The sequence below is a fragment of the Mobula birostris genome, chromosome 2, assembly GCF_030028105.1.
Source record: "Mobula birostris isolate sMobBir1 chromosome 2, sMobBir1.hap1, whole genome shotgun sequence".
NCBI classification, from domain to species: domain Eukaryota; kingdom Metazoa; phylum Chordata; class Chondrichthyes; order Myliobatiformes; family Myliobatidae; genus Mobula; species Mobula birostris.
Window position 1 is genome coordinate 154,318,216 of NC_092371.1, and position 21,636 is coordinate 154,339,851.

Sequence of the window (21,636 nt, forward strand, 5' to 3'; positions counted from 1 at the left end):
GCAGTCTAAGTTCAAAAAAGTATGTAAACCTCTTGGGGCAAAGCCTTCTACAAAAGCTATTTGGAGTCAGGTGTTCCAATCAATGAGATGGGATTGGAGGTGTGGGCTGTCAAGGTGCCCTGCCCTATAAGAAAAGACACTCAAAGTCAGGTTACTGACAGAGCCTGCTCTTCTCAAGAAAGGCCTGTTTATGTGCACCATGCCTCGATCAAAACAACTTCAGAGGACCTTAGAAGAGCTGCAGAGATACATGAAGCTGCAGAAGACTACAAAAGCATTCCTAAAGACCCGAGTGTTCATCAGTCCACTGTAAGAGAAAATATCTACAAATGAAGGAAATTCAGTACTGTTGCTACACTCCCTAGGAGTGGGCAACCTGCAAGGATCACACCAAGAACACAACACGCAATGCTGAAGGTGCTGAAGAAGAATCCAAGGGCAACAGCAAAAGATCTGCCAAAATCTCTAGAACTTGCATCCACCATAATAAAACACTGAACAAGAATGGTGTTCATGGAAGGACATCACAGAGGAAGCCACTGCTCTCCAAAATAACATTACTGCATGTCTCAAGTTTGCAAAAGACTACCTGGATGTTTCACAATGCTTCCGGGACAATGTTCTTTGGACAGGCAAGACAAAAGTTAACTTTTTGGCAGAAATGCACGCACCTTTGTTTACAGGAAGAGGACACTGCCCATCAACACCAAAATCTCATCCTAACTGTGAAGCAATATGAGAGGACCATCATGGTTTGGGACAGCTTTGTTGCTTCAGAGCCCAGACAGCCTACAATCACCGAGGGAACAAAGAATTCAAAATTGTATCAAGACACTTTACAGGAGAATGTCAGGAGAGCGGTCCGTCATCTGAAGCTGAATGGAAGTTAGATGGTGCAACAAGACAACCATCTGAAGCACAAGAGTAAATTAACAACAGAATAGTTTAAAAGGAAGAAGATTTATGTTTTGAAATGGCCGCATCAGAATCCAGACCTTACCCAATTGAGATGCTGGGGCATGACCCGAAAAGGACTGTTCAGGCAAGGTATCCCAGAAATATTGATGAATTGAAACAGTTTTGTGTGGAGGAAAGTACTAAAATTCCTCCTCGCCATTGTGCAAGTCTGATCAGCAGCTACAAGAAACGTTTAGTGGAGGGTATTGCTGCTAAAGGAGATTCTACCAATTATTAAAAACAAGTGTTCACATACTTTTTCCAGCCTGGACTGTAAATGATTAAACAACGTGTTCAATAAAGACATGAAAATACAACTGTTTATGTGTTATTAGTTTAGGCAGATTGTGTTTGTCTATTAACGCAACTTAGATGAAGATCAGACCACATACGAGTAATTAATGCAGAAAACCAGGTAATTGCAAAGAATTCACAAACTTTTTCTTGCAACTATAATTCCCTCATCCAATTATTGATATAGACTGAAATCCAGGCACACCACCACCAATGCTTCCAGCACCTAACTCATCACTTAACCCCAACTCAAAAATGAAACCCTTTTTCTTCTATTCGGTGCATGATTCCATGTCAAATCTGTTTAATAATCATGTGGCGTTTTGCAAATCCAAATAGATATCAAACGGTTCTTGTTCATCTATTCTGGTTTCATCCTCAATTTAAGAATTACCTGACACTATTTCCTTCCCACAAATCCAAATGTCCCGTTTCCGTGCTGTATTACTCTGTGACTAGTGTAACATTGGTTTACTGTAATCTGTCCAAAAATCAGTTTCAGGTTTATTATCACTGACATATGCTGTGAAATTTGTTGTTCTGTGGAAGCAGTACAGTGCAAGATATAAAAATTCCAAAGTTACAGAAGTAAAAAGCCGGCTAATAGTGTAGTGGGACCCGCGCTAGACTTAAAAGGCGAGTGAAACATAGAAAACCTACAGCACAATACAGGCCCTTTGGCCCACGAAGTTGTGCTGAACATGTCCCTACTTAGAAATTACAAGGCTGCCCTCTATTTTTCTAAGCTCCATGTACCTATCCAAAAGTCTCTTAAAAGACCCTATTGTATCCACCTCCACCACCGTTGCCAGCAGCCCATTCCACACACTCACCACTCTCTGCGTAAAAAACTTACTCCTGACATGTCCTCTGTACCTACTCCCCAGCACCTTAAACCTGTGTCCTCTTGTGGCAACCATTTCAGCCCTGGGAAAAAGTCTCTGACTATCCACACTATCAATGCCTCTCATCATCTAATACACCTCTATCAGGTCACCTCTCATCTTCCGTCGCTCCAAGGAGAAAAGGCCGAGTTCACTCAACCTATTCTCATAAGGCACGCTCCCCAATCCAAGGCAACATCCTCATAAATCTCTTCTGCACCTTTTCTATGGCTTCCGCATCCTTCCTGTAGTGAGGCAACCCGAAATGAGCATAGTACTCCAAGTGGGGTCTGACCAGGGTCCTATATAGCTGCAACGTTACCTCTCGGTTCCTAAATTCAATTCCTTTTTTTTTTAAATTTTATTTTTATTTGGATAAGGAATTCACAAATATCATGTACTTTTTTCACACATATAACCTTTTCCATTTTTTATATGTATAAAACTATAATTATTTATACATTCTTAAGTACACATTGAGATGATATAAAAGGAAATTAGACATTTAAATAGATAATTATGTACTGTGGTAATTCTAATCTATTAGGCTAAGTAATGGTATTAGTTGTTAAGAAAAATGGTAATAATAGTTTCCATATAACTCTTCTGGACCATTTCCACTGGTCCAAAATGTTGTATATAAGCCTATGTATCAACCATTGTAGGTGTTTATATCCTAATTTGTTCATGCTTGCTCCTGCCCGCAGACATAATTATCCTATCCTTATGTACTTATTTACTTAATTTTTTCATTTTTTATCCCTTTCCCAATTCTTTCCCTTTACTTGTGTTAATTCTCTATTTTCCAAAAGAAAACAAAAAAAAAGACAGTTAGACTAGGGGTGCTTACGTTAGCAATATTACTGTGTTGATGAGAAGAGCAGTATAAATCATTAGGAGAGTCATCTAAAGTCTGCTCGCATTGGGGTTATATATTCAATCCATTTATTCCAGATTTGATAAAATTTTTCTTTTTGAATTCTCAGGGAGTAAGTCAACTTTTCCATTTTAAATATTTCCAAGATAATTTCGTGCCAATCTTCTAATGTAGGTGGTATTGGATTTAGCCACTTTCTAGTGATTGATTTCTTACTTGCCGCAAAGAGGGCCTGCAGCAACTTTATATCTTCCTTCTGTTCAAGAAACAATACATGCCCCAAATAGAGCGACTCAAAGTTCAGAGGTATATGGGACCTAAGTATCTTAACTAATGTTCTATGAATACCTTCCCAATATAGACTTAATTTAGGGCAATCCCAGAAAATATGAAAATGATTTGCCTCCTTGGAGCCGCACCTTCTCCAACACGTCACGTTTGTATCTTTATATTTTTCCTGATATGGGGTCTTGAAGTATCTTATAATGTTTTTCCAACAATGTTCTCTCCAAGTCAAAGAATTAGTCGAGGACCATTGAAAGCTGCAGATTTTCCCCCAAGCCTCCTCTGTAAGTACCAACCCCGCTTCTTTCTCCCACTTTATATTAAAGAGAAGTGGGAGAAAGAAGCGGGGTTGGTACTTTCAGAGGAGGCTTGGGGGAAAATCTGCAGCTTTCAATGGTCCTCGACTAATTCTTTGACTTGGAGAGAACATTGTATAATGCACTCTCCCATGCTAAAAATGTAAATACACTATATTAGTGTATTTACATTTTTAGCATGGGAGAGTGCATTATATAATTGAGAAACTGATTTACTAGGTATTGAACTGCAAGCCGAATTCAGAATCTTGAAAAATTCTAATTCTACTGTTGATAGGTCTGTATATCTACAACTCTGGATAACATAGTTTCGTACTTGAAGGTACCTAAAAAAGTCATTATGTTCTAGGCCATGTTTGTCCTGCAGGATTTGGAAACTTTGTAATACTCCTTTATCTATAAATGAGAGGTAGGTTGTAAGACCTTTCTTTATCCATAGCTCAAATCTTTTATCTCCTCTGTTGGGAAGGAATTCGGTATCATATGCACACCATCTAAAGAGTTTTAACATGTTATTAATTCCACATGAATTAACCACCTTCTGCCATACTTTTAATGTAAGATTTATCCAACTGTTTTTTAAATTTTTCCAACTGGGCCATCAATCCTTTGTCAGCTATTGAGGCCTGTAGAGGAAAACTGTCAACTAATCCAAATTCTATTTCCTTCCATCTAGCCTTATATTCCCTATTACACCAATATAACAGAGTGGTTATCTGTGAGGCATAAAAATAATTTCTCAGGCAAGGAAGAACCATACCTCCTCCTTCCTTCCCTAAATGTAAGGTGTTATATCGAATTCTAGGTTTCTTTCCTTGCCAAATGAAGCGGGAAATCCATTTGTCCCATTCCCTGAATTGATTATCTTCCACCTCCACCGGTAAAGTACAGAAAAGATACAATAACCGAGGAAGAATATTCATTTTTATAGTATTTATCCTTGAATTTAAACTTAAAAAGGGGATAAGATTCCATCTATGCATATCTGCTTTTATCTCTGAGATTAATGGCCCATAATTTACCTGTGACAGTGTTGAAAGATCCTTCAGCAGGGTTATTCCTAAATATTTTAATGATTTAGCTTCCCACTTAAGATCATATGTATCCTGCAATTTTTTGGATGGTGTATAATTTAGGGACATAACCTGCGTTTTCTTTACATTTATTTTATAACCTGATATTTTCCCAAAGTCATCCAACAGTGTAAACAATCCTATAAATGATTTTTCTGGTTCACTCAGATAGACCAAAACATCATCTGCGAATAACGCCACTTTCTGTTCAATCCCTGCCACCTTGATACCTTTTACAATTTCGCTCTGTCTTATTAGTTGGGCAAGCGGTTCAATATATAGCGCAAAAAGGAGAGGAGAAATTGGGCATCCCTGTCTAGTGCCTCTCTCTCAGATGAAGGAGTCAGAGAGGTCCCCATTTATCTTAATTCCGGCTGTAGGGCTGTCATATAGAGTCTGAATTATTTTAATAAACTTTTCTTGAAAGCCGAATCTTCCTAACACTCTGTATAGGAATGCCCAACTAACCGAATCAAAAGCTTTCTCAGCGTCCAATCCTACTACCATTGTCTGTCTCGTTCTTATTAACCTGTTCTAATATGTGCAGAGTTCTCCTTATGTTGTCCTGTGTTTGTCTTTGTTGAATAAATCCAGTCTGGTCTAAGTGGATTAGGCCAGGCAAAAGCTTTTCCAATCTGCGCGCTAATATAGATGTAAATAGTTTGTAATCTAAATTAAGAACACTAATTGGCCGATAATTGCCACATTCTAGTTTATCTTTACCCTCTTTAGGAATAACTGAAATAATCGCTTCTCTCCAGGAAGGTGAAGTTTCTCCTCTCTGCAAGATCCAATTAAAGGTGTTAAGTAGTAATGGGGCTAACTGTGTCTTCAGGGACTTGTACCACTCTGAGGTAAACCCATCAGAACCTGGGGACTTTCCAGCCTTTAACCTAGAGATGTTCTTTAACAGCTACTGGTTCTAATAAACTTTCATTTTGTAAATCTGTAAGTTTAGGTAGATCTAAAAAATTCAATACACTGTCTATATAGGGCTCATTGGGGGCCCGGGGTTGGGAGTACAGCTCTCGATAATATGTTTCAAAACTCTCTTGAATTTTCCCTATTGTACTCTCCACAAGCTTTGTCTTTGGATTCTTTATTTTATGAATTGTATTGTCTGCTTGTTGTTTTCGTAATTTATATGCTAATAATCTAGCTGATTTACCTCCTACTTCATAATTCTTTTGTCTCAGGTAAAGAAAATTCCTTTGAGTTTCCAACGTATAAATATCGTCAATTTCACTTTGCAATTTCCTAATTTCCGGTTTTCGATTTGAATTACTTTTGTTGCTATCTACAACTTGAAGTTGTTTTAATTTTCCTTGAAGGTCTGCTAATTTTTGTGCATTGATTTTTTTCATGTGAGTGGTAATGGAAATAATTTTCCCTCTCAGTACAGCTTTCAATGTATCCCATAAGATCACTGGTGATGTTTCTCCCGTGTCATTAAGGTCTAGATATTCTTTGATTTCTCCCCTTAATCTCTCCATTACTTTCGGGTTATTGAGTATATGTGAGTTTAGCCTCCATAGTGTTTTCCTCATTTTCCTTTCCAGGATTAGAGACATAGAGACTGGGCTATGATCCGATAGATCAATTGTTGCAATATTACAGTTTTTTATCCTGAGTCTATCTGTATTAAAGATAAAGAAATAGTCTATCCTTGAATAGGCTGAATAAGGGAAAGAGTAATGTGTATAATCTTTACTAGTAGGGTGTAATTCCCTCCAGACATCTATAATTCCCAACTCCTCCATCAATGAATTCATTTTCCAAGTCAGAGGTTTATTCTGAGTAACTATTCTTGAAGAATCTAATACAGGATTTAATCTAATATTAAAATCCCCTCCACAAATTACTACTCCTTGAGAACTGACCATTAGGTCAAAAATGTGTCTATAAAATAACCATTCACAACCTGGAGGAGCATAAACATTCAGCAATGTTATTTCTGTACCTTCTATTCTTCCTGTGATTTTTACAAACCGTCCTTCTTTGTCTTTAGTCTCTGAAATATGTTCATAATTAAGAGTACTTGATATTAAAGTAGCTACCCCCCTTTTGTGACTCAATTTATATGATGAATAAAATACATGCTTAAAGCCCATTCTTTTTAATTTTCCATGTTCAGATTGGCTCATATGTGTTTCCTGGAGGAAAGCTATTTGTGCTTTCTCTTTTTTCAATTTAGACATAATCTTATTTCTTTTAATTGGATTCAAAACCCTATTAACATTATAGGAAATTATTTTTACCAATTCAGTTTGCATTTTTCTCTAGTAGAAAAAAAAACACTCTCCTTTTCTAACCAAACAGTAAGCAATCCCTTCTCAACAGTAAACCAAGACATATAACCACACTCTAGACATTTTTGAACGTGCAACATTTGAACGTGTAACATTTTTCCCGACTTCCTGAGTGAATATTCCTGCCTGAGCACCGACCCCCCTCAGTTCAGAGGGATAACCTCTATCTTCACCCTGTGTTAGAGGGCCCTCAGCAGTTTGAATAATCATAGAGGATTTTCTCCTATTTATGTCTCGACCAAATTGCTATCATTCAAGTTATTCCGCCTAGTTTATTTTCAGTTACCAGTTTTCATTTTACCTTTAAGTCCGATTTACTCTTTTCAGTCATTTCTCTTAATTAATCTGTATTCTCTGTACATTCGCGTCTGAATATTTGCAGCTTTTCCTTGTAGTTTGACACTCTGGTTCTTGTGGAGCGTCCTCGCCCCACTAACTGCCACGACTTCTGCCGAATCCTCTCCAGTAGCGACTCCGGTTGGGTGATAACTTTAATAGGTAGTCCCCGGTCCGCCAGGTCCGACGTTGCCTCCTCCACCGTAGGGTAAGTTTTTGTCCCTTCGTCGTAAAAGACTCTCAGCCGAGCTGGATACAGGGTCTGGAATCTGATGTTGTTTTCCTTCAGGACTCTCCGTGTTTCCGTATATTCCTTCCGTCTGGCAAGAATCCCCGGTGCGTAGTCATGGTCTAAACTGATTTTACAGTTGTTCCACATGAAACCTTTATTTTGCCATGCCCTTTTAAGCACCTCTTCCTTCGTTCTGTAACTGAGAAATCTGACTAGAATTGATCTGGGCTGGGCGCCTGCCGGGGGCTGTGGTGCCAACGCGTGGTGAGCTCTTTCTATCTGTAGGTCTTTTGCGGCCGGTATATCAAGGTTCTCTCTAAGCAGCTTCTCTATGAAGGGAATCATCAATCCGGGTTTACCTTCGTTTCCTTCGGGAACTCCGTAAGTCCTCACATTTTCCCTTCTTGAGTGGCCTTCTTGATCTATTAGTTTCCACCGGAGCTGGTCTTGCAGCTTCAGCATTTCTGCTATCACTTCCTCGGCGTTTTGTAGCTTCTCTTCAATTCCAACAATCCTCGCTTCGGCTTCATCTATCCGCGAGTTAGTTTTTACTATTTCTCCTTTAATATCTTCCAGCTGTTTGCTGTTATCTTGTCGGAACTCGCGAATCTCTCCGAGAATCAAAGACAGAGTCACCGATTCCCCCTCATTAACTCTGTCCTGGCTTGCCGTGGGGGAGCTAGGCCCGTCGCCTTGCTGCGTCTCTTTATGTTTATCAGCCTTCGGAGTGGACTTTTTAATCTTGTTGTTAGACATCATCCTTGCCCCTTTTATTAATATAGTTATGCAATATTAAGTATTTGTCTAAATTCGATTTTGGGGCAGTTTACCTTCTTTTTTGTCGAGAGACCTTTTCCTTACGCCACCATTCCCTTGATGACCCGGAAGTCCCCTAAATTCAATTCCATGATTGATGAAGGCCAATACGCCGTACGCCTTCTTAACCACAGAGTCAACCTGCGCAGCTGCTTTGACTCAGACCCCAAGATCCCTCTGATCCTCCACACTGCCAAGAGTCTGACAAGTGGTCCTGGATTGGAATCCAGCCGGCCTCTTTCACACTTTCCATCCATGCTGGGTCAAGCATCGAGCTAGCAACTCGGCATCATAATAATAGACAAAGAAGCTCAAGAAACGGCATGGTTGTCTCCTGATGTGCCACAGAGCGTGGAGAAGAAGAACAACAACGTAAATAAATAAATACATAATGTGAAAGCGAAAAAATGAGATAGCATTAAAGGACCATTCATAAATCTGATGGTGGAGGGGAAGAAGCCAATTCCGAAACATTGCAGGCTCCTGTACTTCCTCCCTGATGGCAGAAATGAGAAGAGGCATGTCACAGACTGTGAGGTTTCTTGAGGTCCCTTGAGGTTTTTGTGGCATCACCTTTTGAAGATGTCCTTTTGCTCATGATGGAGCAGGCCAAGTCTACAACCCTGTCCATAAGACCTATTATACTAGGCCATTTAACCCAATGAGTCTGCTCCACCGTTCCATCATGGCTGATTTATTGTCCCTCTCAACTCCATTCTCTTCTCTTCTTCCCATAAACTTTGACGCCCTTACTAATCAAGAACTTAACAACCTCTGCTTTAAATATACTCTATAACTTGGCCTCAACAACCATCCGTAGCAATGAATTCCAGATTCACCACGCTCTGGCTACACAAATTCCTCATCTCTGTTCCAAACAGATGCCCTTGTATTCTAAGGCTATGCCCTATAGTCCAGGCTCCCTCCCACTATAGGAAACATCCTCTTCAAATCCATTTATGTTGGCCTTTCAATATTCAATTGGTTTCAATGAGATACCCCCTCATTCTTCAAAACTCCAGAGGGTACAGGCCCTGAGCCATCAAACGCTTCTCTCCAGTCCCTTTCAATTGTGCACACTGGAGCCTTCATAGCAGGCAGTGATACAACCCGTCAGAATGTTCTCCGCATAAATATATAGAAATTGGCTAGCTTTTGGTGACATACCAAATTTCCTCAAACTCCTAATAAAGCACAGTTGCTGCCATGCTTTCTTTGTGATTGCATCAATGTGTTCGGCCTTGGACATATCCTCTGAGACGTTGATGCCCAGAACCTTGAAACTGCTGACCACTAAATAAGGACTGGTGTGCATTCTCTCAACCTACCCTTCCTGAAGTACACAATTCCTTGCTCTTGTTAATGTTGAGTGTAAGTTTATTGTTGCGACACCAGTCAACCAGCCAATTTATCTCACTATCACCAGAGATTCTGCAATCAACAAATTTATAGATGACATTGGAGTTGTGCCGAGCCACACAGTCAGGAGTGTAGGGAGAGTAGAGCAGTGGATTAAGCCTACCACTTTGTGTTTCACCTGAGCTGGTTATCAGCAAGGAGATGTTCTTACTGATCCACGCTGACTGTGGTCTCCTGATGAGGAAGTTGATAATGCAGTAGCAGAGGAAGATACAGAGGCCCAGGTTCTAAATTTTGTTAATTAGTACTGAGGGGATGATTGCATAGAATGCTGAGCTGTAATCAGTAAGGATGAATTAAGAGCCAGAGAAATTGTGCCTGCTGTAGACCTCCTTTGGCATTCAGCAAATTGCAATGAGTCCAGGTTCTTGCTCAGACAGGACTTAATTATACCCATGACCAAATTCTCAAAGTACTTCATCACACTATAAATGAATGCTACTAGGTCAGCGGTCCCCAACCACCAGGCCGCGGACCGGTACCGGGCCGCAGAGCATGCGCTACTGGGCCGCGAAGAAGAGATATGATTTGGTCAGCTGCATCTTTCCTCATTCCCTGTCACGGCCACCGATCAGCCATTACGCATGCGAGGTCATGACCTTCGCGTCATCCGTGTCAGGGCGGGAAGGCGATCAACTCCTCGAGCTTGCAAATGACAATGGGCTGAAAAGTATGTTTGACATAACATCTCTGTCGGCATTTTGGATCAAAGTCAAGGCTAAGTATCCTGAGATAGCCACGAAAGCGCTAAAAACGTTGCTTCCATTTCCAACATTTTTCTGCGAGGCGGAGTTTTCTGCAATGAATGCAACGAAAACTAAACTGCGGAATAGACTGGACATCAGGAACCCCCTTCGAGTATCGCTGTCTCCCATCACCCCTCGATAGGACGGTGTTGTTGCAGGGAAACAAGCCCAGGGCTCCCACTGATTCAGCGATATTGGTGTGTTGCAATGATTTTATATATTCATACGGGGGAAATATGTAATGTGCATTTAATATCCAAATAGTACTTAAAATGTTATGATGCTATTGACTTATAAGTGACTTATATAACCATATAACAATTACAGCACGGAAACAGGCCATCTCTCCCCTTCTAGTCCGTGCCGAACGCTACTCTCACCCAGTCCCACCAACCTGCACTCAGCCCATAACCCTCCATTCCTTTCCTGTCCATATACCTATCCAATTTTTCTTTAAATGATCATATCGAACTTGCTTCTGCCACTTCTACTGGAAGTTCGTTCAATATTTCAAGCTCCCCTGATAATTGACTTATCATTATATCCATGCGAGGAAAATATGCGCTGCGTTTAATATTAAATTCGTTAGATAAACCTTTTTAGAAACAAAATTGAGTGTATTACCCACTTATCAACTATATTCCGGTAGTGATTAACACCCATCCCCACGAACAGAATCGCCAAAAAAGTATTTGCTTTGGGGGGCGGGAATCGGCATGTCACGACGCGCATGTGCATTGGTGCCCGCGCAAGGCTTCATGGTCATTGTAGTCTTTTGGGTAAACAACGCACTTGACTGCTACTCTTGTTCGTTGGCAACCCTACAACCGCTCACCACCCCCCCGTCGGCCAGTCCACAAGAATATTGTCAATATTAAACCAGTCCGCAGTGCAAAAAAGGTTGGGGACCCCTGTACTAGTTGTTAATCGTTGAGGCAGTTCACCTTGCTCTTCTCGGGCATTGCTATGAATGATGCTTCCTCGAAGCAGGTGGGAACTTACAACTACAGCAGTGAGAGGTTTAATGTGTCAGTGAACACTCTAACCAGTTGATCAGCACAGGTTTTCAGTATGCTATTAGTGCATTACACCTTGTGAGGTCTCACCCTCTTGAAGGATGTGCTAACGTCAGCTTCGGAGACAGATCACAGGGTCACCAGATGCTGTGAGGATTCACACAAGTGTAGTTTTATTCCCCCTTTCAAATCATCCATAAAAGTCATTGAACTCATCAGGGAGCGAAGCATCACTGCCATTTATGATGTTAAGATTTCGCTTTAAGGGAAATAATGGCATGCAAACCCTGCCACAGCTGTCATGCATCCAATTTTGTCTCTAACTTCACCTGGAATTGCCTATGGCCTTCGGTAGGTTGTACCTGAACTTCTTGTAATAAGATCATCAAACAGGTTAACATAAAACGTAATAATCTTTTGTGTGTTTTTCAATCTTGCCAGTTATTTGGTTTTGTAGAACAAGTTAGTTTTGAAAAGAGATCTCTTCATTCACAGAAAGAATGCAACATGGAAGGAGGCCTACCGTTACCTATAAAGCACTTTCAATATTCTGAAATCATGAAAGGCACCTTTTCTAAAATGTTAATCTACATATTCATTTAACAATAAATAAACAGAAAAAATTACACATTGTAGCTTGCTGCTGTAATGGCTAACAGTAAAGGAAAAATACAAGATTTTATACATACTGCAGTCAGTCCTTCATTGTTGCAGATGTTCACATCAGCACTATACTCCAGTAATTTTCCCATACACTTTTTCTGCCTGTAAATAGAATACATCCTTTGACAACACTTCCATTGGTTAAAATGAAAACAAAGAACATGAATGAGGCTCATTCACTTCCACACATACATCAGTGATCTTACCTTTTTGTCTCTTCCACAAATGCATTATTGGTAATGTCTAACCAAACTCAATGGACAAAAATATTGTCTATCTTAATAACAAGAGTTGCAATGAAAGATTAGCTTTATTTGTCACACATGCATCAAAACAAACATGCACAGTGAAATGAGTCATTTATCTCAAATCAAACTAGTAACGATTGTGCCAGACAGCCTGCAGGTGCCACCACACTTCCAGCACCATCACAGCATGCCCCAACTCACTAACCATAACCCATACATCCTTGGAATGTGGGAGAAAACCATAGGACCCGGAGAAAATCCACGCAGTCACAGAGAGAATGTACAAACTCCTTACTGACAACAGTGAGAATTGAATCCTGATCTTACTACAGCTGCCACAATAAAACATTGCACTGTTACACATCGTGCGGCCCCATACCATCATCATCAATGCCATCTTTGACTTTTGCCATCATGACCTGCAATTAACCTCAATTCCAATTTATGAGGCTTCTATCTTGTGTGGTTGGGAAATGGAGACCTTGCATGATCTGGTGTGCACTTGGCCTTCTTTCCACTAAAGTTGTCAGTTTTCATTCTTCACCTATTGCAACTTGACCCATTATGAATGATCATACACTAACTAAAATACAATTTCTTCACCAGAGTCAAGTCCCACAGGATCCAGTTACTTTGAAATGTTCTGAAAAAAACTCAGCAACCTGTAACATTAACTGTGTCTCACTCAAATGTTCTGCCTGACCCAAGTAGATCCACTTTATATTTAAGGTCACCTCACATGCAAATATTTGTCCTGACCTCATTAATGACCTTCAGCACAATACAACGAAATCCACCAACACCAGATTTCTCCTCTCTCAACCCCAATTCTACCTGCTCCATTGATGGTACTGCCTGACTCCCCTCAGTTTCTACACTTAACTGGTTTTGGATGGAAATCCAACCAACTCAGTGTTCTCAAAGAGGGCTGATTTGACAACTTTTGGTCCGTTCCTATAACAGTACTGTGAAATTTACAGTGAAATTTTAAATTTCTACTGTATGAAATTAGTGGAAGAAGCCAAAAAGAGGCCATAGATATAGGAGCAGAATTAGGCCATTTGGCCCATAGTCTTTTCTGCAAAAACAGTACTCTACCTAGACCAAAATGTACAACTGAAAAATACTTGACAGTTGGCTAACGTTTCAAACATTGGGCATGGTTATTGCCGCAACAGAGAATTATTCTTCTGAAATACTATAGGCACAATGATTGCACAACTATTAAATAACAAGAATCATTGACACATACAGCTGTGGAGGCCAGGTTATTGGGTATACTTAAAGTGGATGTTGAAAGGTTCTTGAATAGTAAGGGAGTCAAAGGTTAAGGGGAGAAGACAGGAGAATGGGGAAGCAGACTCAATGGGCCAAATGGTCTAATTCTGCTCCTATGTCTTATAGTCTAAGATCAATAACTAAATCACCTGGGCTATCGATCCTGAGTAACAAATTCAAATACTATATCAGTGGAAGGATTTCAATTCACTTAATAACCTGGGCTACAAAATTACCAAACTGTTATAATAGCCTTCAAGCAAGGAACTCTGCTGTCCCTGTGGTTTAGTCAATATGTGAATTCAGCTGAAAATTTCAAACAGCTGCATTTTTTTTTTAACTTTTCATCTTCAGCTGCTTCATCGATGGTCATCATTCAAACACAAAGTCAGAAATGAGGATATATAGCAGTCCTATAAAACACACCGTACAAATAACTGTACAAAGACTGATGGTACATGCATAAAGTGACGCTAGGTAATGTATAGATAGCGGTGGTGGTAGGCTGGGCTAATAGCTGGAGTTGTTGATCAGCCCTGACGGCTTGGGAAAAGTACTGTCTGGCACGGATACTACATAGCCTCCCTGATGAGAGTGGGACAAACAGCCCATAAGCAAGGTGGGTGGGATCCTCATGACCCCACTGGCCTTTTCCAAGCATCTTTTTGTATGTCCTTGATGGCAGAAAGCCTGGTGCCAGTAAAATGTGCTGCACAGTTTTAATTACCCCACTGTAGAGCCCCACTGTAGGCAGCAGTGCAGTTTCCATACCAGACTGTGATGCAGCACGTTAGGATGCTCTCCACTGTGCAACTGTAAAAGATCATGACCATTGATGTGCATATATCAGCTCTCTTCAGCCTCCTCAGAAAGTAGGAGCTTTGGTGAGTTTTCTTGACTGTGGGGAATGTGTTCTGGGACCACAAGAATTTGGATATTTATGCACTCTCAGCAGATTCCATTGCTACGCTGCCAATGTGAAGGGGGGTGAGTGGTGTAAGCTTTTCTGAAGTTGATAACCATCTCCTTTGTCTTGCTGACATTGAGGAAGGGGTTATTTGCCTGGCACCAGGTCTCGAGCTCTTCCACCTCCTCTGTGCAGGTCTTCTCATCATTGTTGATGACAGCCACTTTTGTCTTGGGCGAACTCAATAATGTGATTGGTCGGGTGTTTGGTCATACAGTTGTGTGTGACTGTAGTGTATAGCAGTGGGCCCAACACACAGCCTTGGGACAGTATCTATTGAGGATTATGGGGAGGGAGGAACGGTTGTACATCTTGACCATCTGAAGTCTATTCATTAGGATGACCAACACCCGGTTTCACAGTGCTGTATTCAGACCAACGTCATTATCATCACTCTGTGTCCTACCACAATGTATTGAAGATAACCAATGTCCAGAAACTCAGTTTGACTTGCCATATAAATACCACGTCCACAAGAAAAAATCAGAAGTGACAGCAGACCTACCATTTTATACTTTATACTTTATTGTCACCAAACAATTGATACTAGAACGTACAATCATCATAGCGATTCTGTGCTTCCCGCTCCCTGGATTACAAATAGATAGTAAATATTAAAAATTTAAATTATAAATCATAAATAGAGAAATAGAAAAATGGAAAGTAAGGTAGTGCAAAAAAACCGAGATGCTGGTCCGAATATTTGGAGGGTACGGCCCAGATCCGGTCAGGATCCGTTCAGCAGTCTTATCACAGTTGGAAAGAAGCTGTTCCCAATTCTGGCCATACGAGTCTTCAAGCTCCTGAGCCTTCTCCCGGAGGAAAGAGGGACGAAAAGTGTGTTGGCTGGGTGGGTCGTGTCCTTGATTATCCTGCCAGCACTGCTCCAACAGCGTGCAGTGTAAAGTGAGTCCAAGGACGGAAGATCGGTTTGCGTGATGTGCTGCGCCAAGTTCACGATCTTCTGCAGCTTCTTCCGGTCTTGGACAGGACAACTTCCATACCAGGTTGTGATGCACCCTAGAAGAATGCTTTCTATGGCGCATCTATAAAAATTAGTGAGGGTTTTAGGGGGCAGGCCAAATTTCTTTAGTTTTCTCAGAAAGTAAAGGCACTGGTGGGCCTTCTTGGCAGTGGACTCTGCTTGATTGGACCAAGTCAGGTCATTTGTGATATTGACCCCAAAGAACTTAAAGCTTTTGACCTGTTCCACTTGCGCACCACTGATGTAAATTGGGTCGTGCGGTCCGCTACTCCTTCTGAAGTCAACAACCAATTCCTTCATCTTGCTGACATTGAGGAATAGGTTATTGTCTTCACACCATGCCACCAGGTTCTTAATTTCCTCTCTGTATTCAAACTAATCATTACCCAAGATACAGTCTACAATTGTTGTGTCATCAGCAAACTTATATATTGAGTTCGATGGAAACTTGGCTACACAATCATAGGTGTACAGTGAGTACAGCAGGGGGCTGAGTACACAGCCTTGTGGGGCACCCGTGCTCAGAGTGATTGTAGAGGAGAGCTTGTCCCCTATTTTTACAGCCTGAGTCCTGTCTGTGAGGAAGTTGACGATCCAGCTGCAGATCTGAGTGCTAAGGCCCAGGTTCCGGAGCTTAGGCATCAGTTTATTTGGAATGATGGCATTAAAGGCATTGCTGTAGTCGATGAAAAGGAGCCTTATGTATGCGTCTTTATTCTCCAGGTGTTCTAAGGAGGAATGTAGGGCCAGAGAGATGGCATCTGCCGTTGACCTGTTGCTCTGGTAGGCGAATTGCAAAGCGTCAAGGTTGACCAGTAGACCATGGTTGATGTGTGCCATAACCAATCTCTCAAAGCACTTCATAGCAATTGATGTCAGAGCCACAGGTCGATAGTCATTCAGGCATGCCACCTTGCTCTTCTTCGGCACTGGGATTATCATTGCCTTCTTAAAACACGAGGGGATCTTAGACTGAATTGAGGAGTAGTTGAAGATGTCAGCCAACACTCCAGCTAGCTCGCTTGCACAGGCCCGGAGAACCCGTCCTGGGACGCTATCTGGGCCCGTCGCCTTCCTTGGATTTATCTTCAGGAAGGCCTTTCTAACATCCTCCTCGGTGACAATGAATCTCGATGCCACCAGGTCCAGTTCATCCGGAGGGAGCAGGACGTTCATCTTCTGTTCAAATCTTGCATAGAATACGTTAAGTTCATAAGGAAGAGAAGCGCCACAGTTATTGATATTCCCAGCCTTTTCTTTGTGCCCAATGATCTCATTTAGACCCTGCCATAGACTACTGGCATCCCTTTGGTTAGCCTGCGCTTCCAACTTGGTCGATATTGCCTCTTGGCGCCCTTAATGGCTTTCCGGAGTTCACGCCTGGATTCCGTGTCGCGACTGGTATCCCCAGACCTAAAAGCCTCAGCTCTAGCCTTTAAAAGGGACTTGACCCCATAATTTATAAATATCTGGGGAGCATTCTCTCTGAGGATAGCGGCATTGATGATAACATCCAGTGCCACATTAAACAGGCATCAGCTGCCTTTCGGAGACTTCAGCGTAGAGTCTTTCAGAACAGAAGCCTTCATCCCTCCACAAAGGTCGCCATATACCAAGCAGTCTGTGTCACCACCCTCCTTTATAGCTGTGAAGCTTGGGTAACCTACAGCCATCACATCAAGTCCTTGAAGTGCTTCCACCTAAGCTGCCTCCAGTGCATCCTGGGAATGACCTGGCATGAGCGGGTACCTCACACTGAAATACTTGTAAAGACCAACTGCAGGAGTATTGAGGCCATGATCACCCAGCGTCAGGGGCACGTGATAAGGATGCCCCCATGTTGGCTACCCCACGGAGTGTTATATGGCCAGTGTTATATGGTCGACGCTCAGCTGGAAGGCCAAAGAAGCGCTATAAGGATTAGATGAAGAATTAAGGAAGTGCAAGATCAGACCCGAGGACCTGGAAGATGTTGCTGCTGACCGTACCACGTGGTGACAGCTGTGTTGGGACGGGGTTCATATTCTGGAGATGGAAAGAACAACCAGAAGACAGCAGAAGAGAGCCAGGAGAAATGCAGCCATGGTTGCCACCACAACCACATATACATGTCCCACCTGCAATAGAGCTTGTGGGTCCAGGATAGGACTGTATAGTCATCAAACATCTCACTGTTAAAGGAGTGGACATCGTCATCGGATTTCGATGGACAACCGAAGAGAAGAGACCACCCACACTGGATCCCCTATAATTCGCCTACCGAAGGAACCACTGTATCAACAATGCCATAGCCACAGCACTACACACCATCCTCACTCACCTGGAGAAGAGAGATGCATACGTTAGAATACTGTTTCTGGACTACAGCTCAGCATTCAACAACATAATTCCTTCCAGACTTAACAGGAAGCTCAGAGACCTCTGCCTTGTGCAGCTGGCTCTTGGACTCCCTATTGGATTGCCAACAGGTGGTAAGGGTGGGCTCCCTCACTTGTCCCTTGTCCCTCTGACCCTCATCACAGGTGCCCCCCAGCGTTGTATCCTGAGTCCCTTTACACCCACAACTGTGCTGAACACACAGCTCCAATCTGCTGATCAAATTTGCAGATGACACGATATTGACTGGCTTTATTTCTAAAGAAACACCCTGACACAGTGGTGCCAAGATAACAACCTCTCCCTTAATGTCCAAAAGACAAAAAAGCTGATCGTAAGATTACTGGAAGAATGGAGACAGGCTCGCCCCGATCAACATCAACAGGACTGCAGTTGAGAGGGTGAGTAGTTTTAAGTTCCTTGGTATACACCTCGCCGAAGATCTCACCTGGACTGTGCACATCTCTTCCACCTCAGACGATTGAAGAAGTTCGGCATGGGCCCCCAAGTCCTCAAGATCTTCTACAGGGACACCACTGAGAGCATCCTGGCTGGCTGTATCACCGCCTGGTATGGGAACTGCACCAACCTTGATCACTGGGCATTGCAGAGAGTGGTACGGACAGCCCAGGGCATCTGTGGATGTGAACTTCCCTCCACTGAGGACATTTACAGCAAAAGAGGCGTAAAGAAGTTCTGAAAGATCATCGGGGACACCAGTCAACCCAACCATAAACTGCTTCTGTCTGACAAATGGTACCATAGCATTAAAGCCAGAACCAACAGGCTACGGACAGCTTCTTTCTACGTGCCATTAGAATTATAAATTGACATGTCTATACACTGTGACGGAGTCATAATGCAAAGCTTTTTACTCCCTCACATTGTGGGACAGATGTGATTAGATGAATAGATGAGCAGCATCCACAAATGCACTGAAGTTACATGCCTAGGTTATTACAACAGTATCTCCTAAATGGATAACACCTGAAAATTTCTCCCCAAACTGCATACCACATTGATTTGGAAAGTACAGTAGGGTTAAAATCCTTCAACTCCCTACCCAAGAACAGTATAGGAATACTTTCACCAGAAGGGCTCCTCTGCTTCAAGGCAGCTTAACATCACCTTCACAGGTCCTATCAACACTGCCCAGATCCCAAAAATTGAAAAAAAAAGCAGCAAAATCTTAACAAGTGAAGCAATCCATGTCCACTAGCTGCAAGACAATGGGCTGATAGGTGATAAGTAATCTATGATACGTACCAGGCAATGATTATTACAATAAAAAATCTAACGACTTATCTTGACATCATACGGCATTACAATCATCGAAAAACTGCAACGAGAATCTCATCTGGGCCAGCTACAAAATACTATGGCCACATGGGTATCCAGTGGCAAGTGATTTGCTCCTCACTCCACGCACATAAATTCGGCATGCAATGGAATACTCTCCCTGTCTGGAAGAGTATAGCTCCAACAACTGTCTGGAATCTCAATACACAATACTCAATACAATGTCAAGACACATAAACCTGTTTCACTGGCATTAAGTTCATTTCAAACATTCATCTCCCCACCACTGACATACTGTGGCTGCTGTGCATTATCTACAAAAATGTACTACACTCTACTTGTCAAATCTACACTTTGACCAGTGCAGGATTCTCCCCAATTCTTAAAAACCACTCCGACATTTTCCCATTCTTTCACAGTTGTTGGATAACTGATTTCCATTGCATAATTCATAGGAGAACCTTCATTGTAAGGACAAGGATCGTTTAAGATGGTGCTCATCACCAAATACAAAGGACAGACACACAAATACACTGGTGGTGACATTTGGATTACAAAAAAAAATAATGGAATCCATTGCTATACAGGTAAAATGCCACATTGGTGGCATAATTCGATTGCTTAATCTAATTAATACATACTTCTACATGACAAATCTTAGTATTTCATTATATTCCAAATAAATCCTTAATAAAAGATACCAGGTGGAAAAAATACTAATGTATTAAAAGACTTTAAAAGCCTCAGCATACTCACCCATTTCGAGCTGCTAGGTGAAGGGGAGTGCATCCAGAAATATCCTGGTAGTTTGGATTTGCTCCTTTCTTCAGAAGCAGAATAAGGCATTCAACAGAGCCACAACTGAGGTGTAAAGAAAATAGTCATTATTAGGCATGATTACTTTTATTTTATCACTGCAATTTTATTCCAGTAGTTCATAATGCCAACTTTCAGATTTCAGGAAGAGAAAAACACCAAGAGATAAGTCACAAACACGAGGAAATCTGCAGATGCTGGAAATTCAAGCGACACACACAAAATGCTGGTGGAACGCAGCAGGCCAGGCAGCCTTTGCCCTGACAAAGGGTCTCGGCCCAAGACGTCGACTGTACTTCTTCCTATAGATACTGCCTGGCCTGCTGCGTTCCACCAGCATTTTGTGTGTGTTGAGAGATAAGTCACAACACTTTCACTTTTAGGGGTATAATAAATGAGATTTAAGTAGAATGGACCACAACATTCCTGCCATTCCCACCACCCTTATTTAAAATACCCATTAATAGTCCAGTCCTAAAGGTAGCCAGATAATTTTCCAGGTAAACTGGTTTGGAGTACATTTTGTCCAATTTAGCCAACTTTTGTTCCACCAAAATTGACAATATCTATGGAAAAGATTGACTTGAACCAACTCTATGTCCAGCCCCGTAATCTAGCACAACTGTTAAACACATTTAATGGAAGACAAAATGAAGTTTGTAATAAAGTAATAGCAATGTAAATCATAAAAATAGCAAACTCTCTAGAATCTTACTTTGCAGCAATATGCAACAGGCTTCTCTTGACACGACCAAAAGCATAATTGACATCAAATTTTGAATTTGTCAACAATTCTGAAACGGACCTTAAAAAGAAACAATATAACACAATATTGCAAATAGTTTCAATGATATGCACAAAACTACAATAGATTTCCATAATAACAGCAAGTAATACAATTACTTTTTTAACTTCTTCAGGGAAACTCGTTAGCCTTCACAAATAATAAAGAACAATGCTTAAATTAGTGGCAATGCACACAAAGGAACTCAACAGGCCAAGCAGCATCTGTGAGGGAAATGGAAAGTCAGCATTTCTGGTCAAGACCCCTTATCAAAACTGCTTAAATTAGTTAGTTCTCCTTGTCCAATTACATAGGAAAATGAATTATTGCAAGAGTTATAATAGCCCAGAATTATCATGAAAGAACTTCAACTTGAACCAAAATCAGGGAGAGAAATAGTTAAATAGCAGCAATACAATATCACAACACAACCATAGCCATAGCCTCTGAAACAAAGATTAATTTTAGCCTCCCACATATTCAATGAAGTGAAATGAAAGTTACTCAGACTTGGTCCATTGTACTTCCGGCCATCCACATGACTCCCTCCAAAATATGAACCTGAGGTAGTTTGCTGGGACAGAACAAGGAGTCGTTTACATTGCATTTACTCACACTGTTCTTGATACTCAAAATACACAATAAATACATTCAGGAAG

The 21,636-nt window shown here is 41.4% G+C and overlaps 1 protein-coding gene across 9 annotated transcripts in view; it reads right to left on the minus strand.

Moving 5' to 3' along the window:
* Nucleotides 1–21,636, minus strand: part of hace1 (HECT domain and ankyrin repeat containing E3 ubiquitin protein ligase 1) — a 78,698-nt gene that overhangs the window by 52,761 nt on the left and 4,301 nt on the right. For all 9 annotated transcript variants that reach the window (XM_072250388.1, XM_072250367.1, XM_072250395.1 and 6 more), the window contains exons 3-5: nt 20,909–20,998; nt 20,134–20,238; nt 12,251–12,326 (exon numbers count right to left, since the gene is read on the minus strand). In XM_072250388.1, the coding sequence (XP_072106489.1) occupies nt 12,251–12,326; nt 20,134–20,238; nt 20,909–20,998 (271 nt within the window). The remainder of the gene's footprint in view (nt 1–12,250; nt 12,327–20,133; nt 20,239–20,908; nt 20,999–21,636) is intronic.